This window comes from Bactrocera neohumeralis, chromosome 5, assembly GCF_024586455.1.
Source record: "Bactrocera neohumeralis isolate Rockhampton chromosome 5, APGP_CSIRO_Bneo_wtdbg2-racon-allhic-juicebox.fasta_v2, whole genome shotgun sequence".
Classification (NCBI taxonomy): Eukaryota; Metazoa; Arthropoda; class Insecta; order Diptera; family Tephritidae; genus Bactrocera; species Bactrocera neohumeralis.
The window spans coordinates 55380911-55395124 of record NC_065922.1 but is presented as its reverse complement, the minus strand read 5'-3'; the positions used below and the strand labels follow the sequence as shown (position 1 = coordinate 55395124).

Below are 14214 nucleotides of genomic sequence, written 5' to 3'. Positions count from 1 at the left end.
ACAATGTGCAATGCAATTTTTTTTTGTTTGATTACAATACTTAATATTATTCGCTTACAAAATAGTGTATGTGTTTTAAAAGTCATACCTTATGATCGTTGAATAATTACTGCATAACCACAATTGAAATGGATGGCAAACATTTGCTGCGCTCCTTAATGCATGCAAACACACATACATATATGGAAAGTAGAGTAACTTTAAAACCGCTCAACAACGCGCATATGACTTGCTTGTTGCATGATGAGCATTGAATTGAATTTAAAATTTTGCAATTAAAACTAAACGTTGTTGTACTTTAAAAGAGGGCGTTGTGTGGGAGCGCGCAGCTATGGGCGGGCACTGTACTTAATACTGAGCATTTTATCTTTAATTTCAATTTTTTTGTTTTTTGCGCTGGCAATGTGCGCAATATGTGCATACAGGGTGCTAAATAGCAGCTAGAAGCTTGGCCGATGCTTGTTGACAGTCGGTTCTACGTAAACGGAACGGACCCGGTGTTTTTATGCGGTCAACTATGGTCAACTCGTCAACTAAAACAACAACAACATGATTGATACTGACGCTTAAACGCGCTTTTAGGTGCTGCGCTGGTTGTTGTTGTCGCCGAGCAAGTCCTCAATAGCGCCAGTGAGACGGCCTTTGCTCAGCGCATCCACGAGCATGCGCAGGCGTTCCTCACGCTCCGAATGGCGACGCTCCAACGACGAAACCTGCGTTTACGTAAGACAAAACGAAAACAAAAACAAAACATTAAACATTGGCTGTTAAAAATTGTTATTAAACTGCAATTAACCTACAAATATACAGTTATACGTTTAAATGAATAACTTTAATTTCGAACATGAATAATTTTTAAGCGGCAACGTTACAAAGTCGTATTTAACTAGCAAAATATTATGTCGTAATACTTAGTTAAGTATGGTTGAGCAACATACAAGCACATTAGTACTTTCGAGATCGAACGCTGAAGTGGTAAGAAGCGCAGCACAACAACAATATATCAAACAAAATATTATTATGTAAAAGTTAATTAGTTGCGCTCGTATATTAAATAATAAATGACCGAAAGAGCGCGAAGAAATGCGTAGCAGCGAATGAACTGTTAACAATTAAAGCAAAGCGGAAGGAAGCGTCAGCAAAAAGCAAAGCATACAAAAAAAATACCGCTTTAAAAATCATAAAAATGCGCAAAATTACAATTACAAAAGTACAATACATATCACATATGTATACATGTATGTATAGTATGTGCGACAAAAATCATAACAATCATAAATAATAAGATTTCCAAAGAAAATAGACTATAAGCATTGTGCCAAACATTATATGGCAATTAAAAAGCAACAAAAATCACATAAACGCCAACAAAAGCGAATAAATTCATTTATAAGTACGTTGTCGCATATTACAAGCTTGAGTTTTGCTGTTGCATTATGATGCTTGTAAAAGTTTTGCACTTCATATGATTGTATTTAATTGATTTTTTTATTATTTTTTTTATTTTTTATTTTTTTTTTAATTTTTTATATTTTTTTTTTAGTTTTTAATTTTTAAATATATTTTATTATTTTTGATTTTTTTTTAATTTTAATTTTTTTTATATTTTTATTCGTGCGCTTTTCTTGTGCTCGGACATTCAGTGGCGCGTATGCTTTTTGCTAGACTTCTTTTTCTTTTTCACTGTTACCGGGCTAACATTGTCGCTATGGCAGCTTTCCAACGCCGCTTTACATTCAGTTTGCAACGCTGCGCTGCATTCGCTAATGCTGCTGTTATCCAGCAGACTAGCAGTGCTCGTGCCACTCACCTTGGCTTTCAGCGCATAGTAGTCAACTGGCAATTTGCGGCGTTTTTGTGTGGCAAATGCTTCGTCGCGCTCGTTGAGCCGTTGTTGTAGTACGCGTACCGTTTCATGACACGAGGCCAACTCACGTTCATGGGCACTCTGCAGGGTCTTCAGCTGTTTAAAATGACAAAGTGTGATACTTCTTTAGTGAATATGTAAAATATGCATACTTTAAAGTATTTTTATTTTAGTGAAAAATTGCTTGAAATGGCATTAGCAAGCAAGCAAGTAATTCTTATGTTGCACTCACATCGTTCAAACGCTTGTCATGTAGTATTTTATAATCCGATTCCAGCAGCTTGAGTTTGTTTTGCGCCTCACGCAACGTTTGACTCTCTGTGGTAGCGGGCATTTGGTCGCTGTGCGCTTGGTTGTGATGCAGTGCCTCGTGACTACGCCGTGCGATATTTAAGCACGTATAGCTGTTCCACTGTGACTTGTCGGATTTTTGTGCTGTTTTGTGGGGAATAGAGAAAAGAAGAAATTTTGTAAAAATTTGCGAACAAAAGTTTCTATAGATATGTAAACAGAACAACAAATATTGTAAACAATCGATAAGTCGATAATTTTTATAGCCTGAACAGGGTGTATAAAGTTTGCCATGAAGTTTTTAATACCCAGAAGAAAACGCATGACGAGCTAAGCCGATTTATCCATGTAAGTTTGTCTGTCCATTTGTCTGAATATAGGCGAACTAGTCCCTCAGTTTTTGAGATAACGCTCTGAAATTTTGCACATAAGAAACTGTTCATTTGTCGGAACCGCCGATATCGGACCACTATATCATATAGCTACCATACAAACTAAACGATTGAAATCAAGTATCTTCACGAAATTTGGGATGGGTTATTTCCTAAGACAATAATGTAATGAAGAGGGAAGCGACCCGCATTTGCAGACAAAAAAAGAGAGAGGCCGAAATGCGCGAGTATGAAAAGCTTGACAACCTGGCCGACAGGCGACGATTAACAGAAGGTTTCAAAACCGGAGCATACTCTTGTAGAACCCCCAGAGGTGATCTGAAATTATGAAGGGAACACTTCTCTAGCCTGCTGAGCGGAAGTGAAAGCATAACACCAGGAGATGGTGAACCTGATTCCCTAATCGATAAAGATGCCATTGCCTGACCATAAAGAAGTTCGAATAGCAATTACCCGTCTGAAGAAGCCGCTGTGATGACCGATGGATCGCCGGCCAAGCTATTCAAATACGGCGGCAAAGAACTGATAAGGAGGATACATAAGCTTCTTTGTAGAATATGGTCGGACGAAAGCAAGCCCGACGATTGGAATTTAAGCCACTACAAAGTGGGAAAAGTTTCCTAAACTATATTCTATAAGGTTTTATCGAGCCTGGAAAATCAACAACTGACCATGCACCAAATCTAGAAAAAAGCTCGTGAAAAGAGGGCCGACACACCACCTCTTTGTCGATTTCAAAGCAGCTCTTGACAGCACAAAAAGGAGTTACCTTCATGCCGCTATGTTTGAATTTGAACAACACAAAAAGCTCTGTTAGAATTGGGAAGGACCTCTCTCTCTCGATAACAAACGTGGTTATAGATAAGACGACTCCCTTTCGTGTGACTTGTTCAACCTACTTCTGAAGAAAATAATTCAAACTGCAGAACTAAACAAAGAAGGTACCATCTTCGACAAGAGTGCACAACTGCTGGCGTATGCTGACGATATTAATATCATTGGCCTTACCAACCGCGCCGGTAGTTCTGCTTTCTCCAGAATGGATAAGGCAGCGAAGCAAATGGGTCTAGTGGTGAACGAGGGCAAGACGAAACAAACAGCCATCGCACTCGCGACTTGTCTCTCACGTCATTGCTGATAGTCATAACTTCGAAATCGTAGACAATTTCGTCTATCTTGGAACCAGCATTAACGCCAACAATAATGTCAGCCTCGAAATCCAACGCAGAATAACTCTTGCCAACAGGTGCTACCCCGGAATCCGTAGGCAATTGTGAAGTAAAGTTCTCTCTCGACGAACAATGACCAAATTCTACAAGTCCCTCATCATCTCCGTCCTGCTACATGGTTCCTAGGTATGGACGATGACAACTTTAGGAGTTTTCGAGAGAAAGTTTGTGAGGAAGATTTATGGTCCTTTCCACATTGGCAACGGCGAATACCGCAGTCAATGGAACGATGAGCTTTACGAGATATAGTTCAGCGAATTAAGAAGACAGCGGCTACGCTGGCTAAGTCATGTCGCCCAGCTCTGAGAGTATTTGACGCAGTAGCCACCGGGGAAAGCAGAGGAAGAGGAAGACCGTCACTCTGTTGGAAATACCAGTTGGAGAAGGACCTGGCTACACTTGGAACGTCTGGTGTGTTTAACGTGGGTACTTACTGACGACAGTCTTACCCCACGGCGCTCAAAAGCACAGTGGATCAAGCCAATGCGTTGATCAGCGCCCTGAGAATGCTAAGCATTTTCAGTACCAATTGGCAGTGTGGAATGAACACACTAACCACCCTGATAGGGTTCGAGGCCCATCTAAAACCTCTGCCGTGCTTTGGGTCCGAATCTCAGATTGGCGCCAAATAGCGAAAAGGAAGAACGACTGACGCGCTGTTGCAAATTCGGCTATAACCACGTAAGCGGTGTCTACGCCAATTAAGAAGGAGAAGATCCGTTCATATCAAGGCTCAAAAAAACCTTCATACGGTTACAATGTTGTTTTAATAATAATGCCGTACAAAAGACCTCTCTCTTAGTAACATAATATGGACCTTTTTTGTTAGAAATTCTTTGGGTGTTCGTGAGTGAACCGAACCGCAGATGCTGTTATCAAATAATTAATATTGTATAGAATTTAAAATATATACATACATATCTACATATATCACTTTCTAAAATATTTTCCTGAGAAAACACAAATTCCAAATTTGTCATTGACTAAGGTCGCCGTTCGACGTGCTTTTATTTTATGTTATATACGAAAATATGCAATATAAACTATTTTGTTTACTTTATTTGCTTTAACTAATTCGCTCAAGCTTGTTTCTTCCCCTACTAACAAGCGCCGCATCACATTAGTTTACAGTGCTAAAGCACCCAGCCACTTTCTTCGCCCACAAACAATCAACACAACACATACAGACACAAATTTATGCGCGTAAATTTCACCGCAGCAAAACGCGTGTACCTCAGTGACATCTTCTTATGCAGATCAATGCACTATTATGCCACTAACCCCACCCACCCGTTCACCACAAACACTCACATCTGTCAATGTCTTATTCAAGTGTGGCTGAAGTTTCTTCTTTTTGTCACTAAAAAATTATGCAGCAATTTAAAATTTTAATTTCTTCCCGCTACCAAGCGAATAAATAAATTGTACACATAAAAAAAAACAACAAAACGTTACATAATAAGCAAAGCGATTAATTTTGAAAACATCGTCAAAGTAGCCGCTAAATAACGAATTAATTAAAAAATCGAATATAAGCCGGTAATAAATGTGTAAAAACAAAAGCAATAAGCTACGGGTATTGTCAAGAAGACACACCGAAGAGCCTGCTACTTTCGCTTTCAAAACAAAACTTTTTCTTTCGACGCAAAGACACAGACAGACAGCAACACACAGCTAAAAAAAAAACACAACTAAAAATAAAAGAAAACAAAACGATGCACACTTTATAGAGGTTATTAACAATAGACAAAGCCAAATGGAGATGATCAATACGCCACGCTGCGTTGACTGCTACAAAATGTTGCGTTCGCTGACATAATAGAGTGAGCGTGTAACGCGTGCAGTTTGCGTCGCATTGCTGCCGCTGGCAATGATAACGGCGACCACAGTGGCATTTAAATGCGACGCACGTGGCGAAGGTGTGCTAATGGATAATAAAACAAAAACGAAACTATACGTTATCTATGCCAAGTAAATTTTACATGCGCGATTGAAAGAAGCTACTACGCACGTACATATATACTTTTGTACATGTTGCGCCGCCGCCCTTCGCTGCGCACAACGCGCACAAAAAATAACTCACCCAAGTGTATTGCACAAACGCGACGGCTGTAACGGCATTTGAACACACTCAAGTAATCAATTTCCCATTTCTATGTACAAGTATGCGATCGAGCAGAGAAAGTCAATTAATCAACGGCATAAATGTACTCTTCACCAGCAAACAGTGGGAATTCACGCTAACGCCACGCGGCGCGCAACCTACCATTAAATAATCGAAAATGTCCATTAGTGGAAAATTTGGCAGCGGTGCTGGGAAGCAAGCGCTTACTGAACGCCTGCACGTGCAGCGCGTTACTTATAAATACACACTACAGTTACTTATATATACATACATTCAAGGCGCACATGCTCACCCTCTTTCTCGCGTTGCAATTTCTTTATTGTCTTCTTGCACTCCTCCAATTCGCGCGTCAGCCGTTGCATGGCCTTGTCCTTGATCGCCAAATCGACGCGCATGCCGCGTATGGTGGCCAGCAAGTGTGCATCCTCTTTGGCCGCTGCGTGTGCGTGATGTGCGGAAATTGTCAAATCCGAATGTGAGACAGGCAGTTTCGATGCTAGCGCCGAGCTGAGTGTGCCCATGGCGGTGGCGAACGGTTTGCGTATGCCGCTCTGTTTTGAGTTTGGCCGTGAGGTGTTGGGCGTTGAATTGGCGGTGCTGCTGGTACTTGAACTTGCCGAATGTACGGCGCTCGAGGTGCCAATGGTGTTGGTGCTGTGATCGCGTGTATGCTTCGTTTGTACCGTTTGTGTGCCGGTAGTGTTGGTGCTGCTGTTGTTCGCACTGGCATTGGCATTGGCATAGGTGGTGGTGGTGGCAGTGTTGCTGGCGCTGCCTCTTTCGCCAGTTGTGTTTACACTGGCGCGTTTGGTTATATCGCCGCTGCAGCCTGCCTCCTGCTCAACGGCCACGACATTGGCATCGGTTTGCGTGCAATTGTTGTAGTAACTCTCAGCCTTCTTGGAGACAAAGTAGTCCAGTGTGCGCACTTGCGATTCGATCTTTTCGTTCAGTTTCGTATTGATCTCCTGGAGGCTGTTCGCATGTTGATTTCCAAATTAAAAAGTATTAATTTGACGTGTGAATTCTTTAACACAACTTACCTGAGCACTTGTGTTTCCAGATCGGCTATGTGCGTCTCATATTTGGACTGTACTGAGTTGAAGCGCGCCTGCACATTTGCGAGTATTTGTTGTGCTTTTAAGTCTTGCTCCTTGGCATCCGACTCCAACTGCGCTATACGCTGCTCCAAGAGTTTGCGACTGTTGACATTCTCCTGGTCATTGCTCGCGCATTTGCCGGAATTTTTGGAAGCAACTATAAAATAAGTCCAAAATTTAGTTTTCATGCTTTTAAGCCCTAACTTAACTATTATGTGGGACTCACCTATTAGCGCCGACACCGAGTCCGGATGCTTGCGCATCAGTATACGCTCCATTTCACGGCACTGTCGCTGCAGATCTTGTATGGTTTTGGCATCTTTGTCTTTTTGTTCCTGCGTACGCTTCCTGTCCTGTCGACTCTCCTCCAGTTCACCCTGCAGCGTTTTCTGCAAGTTCAACGCCTCATCGCGATCGGCGCGCGCAGTTTGCAGCTCGGTACGCAATATATTGGCACATTCGTTCAGATGTTGCACATCCAACTTAAGCATTTCCGACTCTTCCTGCAGTTTCGTGTTACTTTCACGCAGATCTCGATGCAGCTGCGACAGTGAATCGTGTTGTATGCGTAACGATTTGAGACGTTCTTCGGTGTCCTTTAGTTTCTCCTGCAATTGTTCGATTTCATGCTTCAGCGCATGCTCTCGTCCCACATTCGCCGCATAGGGTTCAATGGGCGAGGTGAGCGCGGAGATCATGCGCTTGGGTGACGAGTTTACGGACTTGTCACAGTACGTTTTGGCCGGTAACGGTGTGGAAAGCACTCTGTGGGGACTGTACGGACCAGGCGTGCACGACTGTGAGGATTGCGTTTGGCTGATGCCGCTGTCTGGCGTGGTCATCGAAGAGCGTTGTGCGCCTGTGCAGTAACCACCCGAGCTACGTCGTTCCAGCATGCTGGGACTGCTATGTTGCATGCCGCCGAAGTTGAGTGGGTTGCGACGTGCCGGACTGCCGCCGATCAACTGCATATGTGTTTGTGATGCGTAGTTGACGCTGTGCGCTTGCTGTGTGCTGGATAATGATTGTTGTTGTTGTGTCTGCTGCAGCATTGCATCGAAACTAGGTCGACGTGCCATCACGTTTACGCTGCCGTCTTCACTTTGTTTTAATTTTGTTGGCGCGGCGATACGTAATGACGTCGACATAACGGATGATGATGATGACACGGACAAATGCCCCGTATAAAAGGTTGTTGTGGTTGTTGTTGCGGTATTGGCGGCATTCTCAGCGGTATTAGCATCCAGTGAACTGCCGTCGGCACTCAAAGTGTCGGCGTCGCCACTCGGTTCGTCTTCGAGTTCGTTGGAGTAGTTGTTTGCCGACACTTCATCCAACGCGTTCGACCCACTTGAGCGCGCATTGTTGACCTCTAACGGCTGCCCTTCATCATTCAATATTAGATCAATGTTTTCAATACCTTCAGTGATTTCCTCCATCTGTTAGCGGTAAGCGTGTTGGGAAGAGAAGAAAAATTAAAATATTTTAGTTGTTGCCCACTTCAACGTCAATAAAAAATGATCGGAAAATGTAATGGCTGCCCTAAAGCTAAAGTTATTAGAAAATAACCGTTAGACGTCGGGACGAGTACCCATTTCAGTTTACTCATTCTACATTTTCCTTAATTTTTTTAAGATTCCTATACAGACAGATTGTGTGTATGTAATCGTAGGTATGCTACATATGTAAGAGCTCGTTTGGAAATATCAACTGAAGCTGAAGGCTGCTGGCAGCATCGATAATAATCATGTTGCACGTACAGTCAGTGCGATGGGCGTACAACATGTGAAAGCGAAATCCAGTCAATTTTCGTAATTGCAAATCACCGTCAGCAGCCATTTCTCACCCATAGAAAGGGCGTTTCCTTAAAGATTGTGGTAACTACGCCCACATCTCTCCGACTGTTAACAGACTTTGTGAAAATTTCTCATGTTGCGCGCCGCAAGTGCATTGCGTAATGGCAAATCGATTATAATTGAACCTGTCGAGGCAGAATTAAAGTACTAACGCAAGCATTAGAGCGGCTGAGGTGCATTCGCTGCATTAAAGTTGATTTGATGGCGATTTAAGCGCTTTAAAGTAGTCGGTCTCGAGCACTTGCCTGTTGGTGTATTCGATTACACTTTAAAGATTTTGCAGCGCCGATAATAAATATTAAATATATAGTATAGGAAAATGATTAGCGTGACGAGCTGAGACGATTTATAAATGTCTAACTGTAAATGTCCGTATTAGTTCTTCAGTTTTTGAGAAAACGATCTGACATTTTCAGCGCATCGCTGCCACAAATGGGAGACATCCGTCTGCAAACGGCGGATACAGCGTAATATCTAGGGCTCATCCTGAATAGGAAAGGTTAATGGAAACCGATGGCAGATGGAAGAGAGGCATTGATTTCCTTGTACTGCTATAGGGGAGCCATTAACCAAAGATGGGATCTCTCACCAGAAGTGATCCTCTGGTTTTACGACACCATAGTCAAGCCCATTACGTTATATGGAGCCTTTATGTGATAAAGACCACACTTGCAAAGAAACTCGAGAGCGTTCAACGAGCGGCGCTCATCAGCACTTAACGCCATTTTGTGCATACTGCCCGTAGACAACTTCGGAAGGTGTATGTCTGCGAAAGTGGCTATCAGACTCAGAGAATCTAAGTTCCTAAAAGAGCACGTGTCTGAACACTCGGAAATCCTCACTCACTTTGGCTTCATACCGGATCACATGGAGTCGCCAAACCGTACTCTGGCGGCTCCTTCTCTACCCATATACCGGCGAGGGAGATGTGGGTGCGAAGAAGCCGTTAGTGAGCTTCTTAACAGATGAATCAAAGCTTGGGCGTAAAGTTGGTGGAGGGGTTTACTGTCAGGAGTTCTCTATCAACTCCAGCTGCAGACTTCCTGACTAATCTAGTGTTTTCCAAGCAGTTCATCTACTGTTTCGGAGTTCAGCCTCCTTCCGAAAGTGACCAGTCACTCGGATAGCAGAGTGAAGATACTAGCCTTGAACTCATTAACAGTGCGTTCAGGTCTGGTCAAGGAGTGCCTAATGTAGCTATCAATAGCATCGAGTGTTTTTGTGATAAGACTGGTATGGGTATAAGTCCACAGGGGAATTGCAGAGAATTGTAAAGCTTATGAGCAAGGCACCGTAGAACCGATATCTGTATAAAAGGAGCGGGTCGGTGCTCCCGCATCCTCTTGTGTTCTACTACTAAATAGCTGGGCTTCGCAGAAGCTTGGCCAGCGCTGGGCCTCAATCGTATACGCAATTTCGCAAAAGCCTTTTGACCTGAGATCGATCGCAAGAAATCTAGTGCTCTGAACAGAACATTGCCTTATTGGCACCCATGCTGTAAAGTAGGGAAGAAGATGCGGTAGAAACAACTCAATACTTCCATCTTGACTGTCCCGCGTTTGGGAAGTCAAGACTCAAACAATTGGCGGGAATGGAAATTAAACGCCTGTACAAATTTGGATTGGCTACTAAGCGTTTTGTTAAGTTCGAACACAGGAGTTCTTCTTTTCTATGGTTTCACAAAAGACTACAAAAAGCAGTCCACGTGCGATCTCTGATTAGCCATCTAACCTAACCCCAACATAAGCTCATTTTTCAGCGAATATTTCTTGCGGCATTTGTTTGTGAAGATTATTTAAACCATTTGAGCTAAACTCCGACTAGGACACGTTAAGTTCTACCTATGAATCGATAAGTGAGGTAAATTTTACCGAACACAGTTTTAAGGAGAATAAAATAGAATGGACAATCCTCACATTCGACCCATACAAATCTCCCGGTACGGAAGGAATCATTCCATACATTTACATGGGCAATAATGGCGGTTTGGCTAACATCGACTACATGATCCTACTTTTCAAATGGGAAAGAAGGTTAAACATAGAAAAAGATGGTTGGCGTAAATGTTAGCTGCGCGCAACACTAAACATTTATGCGGATGGCTCAAAAATGGAATATGGAGTTGGTGCGAGGATATACTGTCCAGAGTTAGGCATAAGGCAGCCTTTTAAGTTCCCGGACCAGAATTGTCTTGGGAGGCAGTGGAAAGTGTTGCCAGAAGCAAGCAACTTCACTTCAACTGGGTGCCAGGTCACAAAGCCATCGAGGGCAATGAAATAGTAGACGAGATTACCATGAATGGGAAACCTATATATTGTCTATACGAGGATCTGGACAGAAGAAAATCAATACTCGATGGAACGAGCTACTTGGGTGCATAACTGAAAATATCATGTGCAAAATGGTAGATCGGATGTTCACAAAATTCCTATTGGCACTCGATAGAAGCGACAGGAACGTGATCGGAATACTAACTGAATTCCATCAGATATCGCAAAGGACCAAAACTGGTCTATGCGTGGCCCATTGGCCTACCAGACTAACCCAACCCAACCAACCAGTTAAATGAATAACAAGGCAAAAGAGGAACATATCATTAAAAATAAAACCTCTCACTACTTTATCTGAGTAATTTAGCATTAGACGTGATTTATGTCAGTTGTTTGTTCGATTCACCGTTTTCGTCTTCTGATCTTCGTATTCGAAATGGACCCAAATTTGTATCCAGCTAAGAATTGTCAATATGACAGTATTACTTTTATTATTTGGAAACGGTTTTTTGACATTTCAACAGCAACAAAAATAATGACCATTCCCAACTGGCTGTCAGTGCAAAAAGAAATAGCAGCAGCTTCGACATTAGGATATGGTAGCAATGAAAATACAAAACTACTCTTTGGTTAGCCATATACTGTTGCAAATATGTAGATATGTTTTTAGTTATATGTAACAGCTTTGGAAATTTTTTCCAACGATCAATTTTTCTTCTACATACCACAAATGGCTGTGTGTTATTTAAAAACAATGCGAAACCACTTTCCATTTTTTCTTAAACGAGAAGAAAAGTGCTTTAAGTTAATGCCGTACAGTAGTTCACATTTCTATTATAAGCATTTAGCTACATACGTACATGTAAGTGCATTGTCTATTGTACAAAATCCAGAAAATCCACTAAGACGAACACACAGCAAGCAGTTACAACAATAAACGCTGTCACTTTCAACGATGCCGCATGCGATGCCACCACCAGCAAGCGACCGACCGACCATAATGTGCACCACCGTTGAACCAGTGCGACAAGTAAACAAAACGGCCAACTCTTTACTACTTTCAGACATCCATACAAACATATGTACATATGTAGTATAATGGCGAGTGGCCGAGTGTGTGAGCTTACAGATCGACCGCGCTGAGCAGAGTTTTTCGCTGCACCAAAGCATTAACCCATTTTTCGTCGATGGGAACATTTAATCTCAACCCGGTCACAATGGCGCAAAAGCAAAATAATAACAATAACAATAATGTGGCGCATGCAGCTTGGGCAGGTGTTTAGGCCAAGCTTCAGCGTCGATTTGTAACGTGCCACGGGGCACAACGAAGCCACGGCTGGTGTACCTACAGCCAGACATAAGTAACGGGTGATTCAAGGAGAGGTACCTTTTTCAATAGCTTTGCGTTCAACTTATGGTCAACATAATCGGCTACTGACCCTACTATTCACCACACCAACACACATCTTGAGACCCAGCATTCTTTATTATATTCGACCGAATAGACCACGTCCAGCACACTGTGAAGGAATTTTAGCAGCGGTAGCTGAGAGTGTACATGAAGACTGTGGACAGTCGATTAGGCGCCGCCCGCAGCAACTCGGACTGACGTATGGAACGAATGGATATGTAAACAAGCAAAATTGCCGTATTTGGGACGAAGAGCAACCAGAAGGTATTCAAGAGCTGCCATTGCATCCAACAAGTCGGCGCCACTTCTCATACATCGCATCAATCAATGGATTTATTGAAAGAATACTTCGGTGAGCAGATGAATTCAAGTTTTAGGCCGGTCGTTTGGCCACCAAGATCATGTGATACCGTACCATTAGACTTTTACCTGTGGGGATAGGCAAAGTCTTAAGTCTGTGCAGACTATCCCCCTTCGATTTAGGCCTTGGAGCAAAACATCACGCGTGCCACTCGCCAGTTACCGGTCGAAATGCTCGAACGAGTCATCGAAAATTGGACTCAACGGATGGAACATATGAGACGTAACCGCGGCCAACATTTAAAAGAGATAATCTTCCAAAATAAATGCCAAAGAATGTTATTTCGAATGATAATAAACATTTCCAATAAATTTGAAATTTCTGTGTTTTTTCTTTAAAAAAGTGGGGAACCTCGAAATGGATCACCCGCTATCTACAAGTAAAGTACTAACTGTGGCTACAAGCGCTACAATAACACTAAAGCAAACGTCGAAGGTGCAACGCTTGAAACGCCACGGATTAGAAACTATTGAATTTCGATAGCCTTAGCAACGGTCCGAGCTTGAAGTAACAGCACGAGCACGAGCAATGAAGCGTAGCAGTGTGATCTTCCAGCCGTAATACTCTTCTTTGGGCTTATGACAACAACACAGTTTCAATTTCGGTCTATGCTTTTAATATTTTTCGGCGCTAAGCCCTTCAGCTAACTTGTGTCTCGCTAGATAAGTGTTCGTAAAGCTTAACTTGCGGGCATTTGTTGCTAGTCTTTTCTATAAGTTTTTGTGCCTGTCAAGTGTTCAATAGAAATTCAGCATGATTTGCTATTTAATTAAATTTGCGCGAATTTCTTTGGAACCTTATCGAAAATTGCTTGCATGTACTTGGGAGCATATTGGATTTCTGAGCGCTAAGCGTTTTCGCTAGGCCAATTCAAGCGCCATGGCTTGCTCATAAAACGCCAACGGCATAAAAGCGAAATTATAAAATCTTAACGATGATAAAAAATACCGTTGAGGACAATTTCACTACTTGAAATTAGATTTAGTAATGTGAGCAGAGCCGATTGTGACACTAGTAAGCGACTTTGCTTCGATAGGAAACCAAGAGTGTTTCATTAGAGAAGTGAAAGGTGTTAAAGATCACATGATTTCTATTGTATAAGCATATGCATTGCTTCAAGTGAGGACAGTAATTATTTTTTAAGTGTTCACATTTGCAAAATAAAAACAAATTTCAGAATAAAACTGAACGACAGCGTTTGAGGCAAGCGAAAGTGAGACCGGCACTTATTGATCGGCAAATAAATATGTAATTGAAATAAGTAAATCACAACAATACTCAGGCAGAGTAATTAGTATGTCTAGTATGTGCT

The 14214-nt window shown here is 42.3% G+C and overlaps 1 protein-coding gene across 1 annotated transcript in view; it reads right to left on the bottom strand.

Annotated features, from left to right (window-relative positions):
• Window positions 1-361: 361 nt before the first annotated feature.
• LOC126757905 (serine-rich adhesin for platelets) overlaps window positions 362-14214 on the bottom strand; it is an 84579-nt gene continuing 70726 nt past the window's right edge. The window contains exons 2-7 of the mRNA XM_050471825.1: window positions 7231-8443; window positions 6948-7161; window positions 6197-6879; window positions 2100-2302; window positions 1811-1963; window positions 362-713 (exon numbers count right to left, since the gene is read on the bottom strand). Of these exons, the coding sequence (XP_050327782.1) occupies window positions 579-713; window positions 1811-1963; window positions 2100-2302; window positions 6197-6879; window positions 6948-7161; window positions 7231-8443 (2601 nt within the window). The 3' untranslated portion in view covers window positions 362-578. The remainder of the gene's footprint in view (window positions 714-1810; window positions 1964-2099; window positions 2303-6196; window positions 6880-6947; window positions 7162-7230; window positions 8444-14214) is intronic.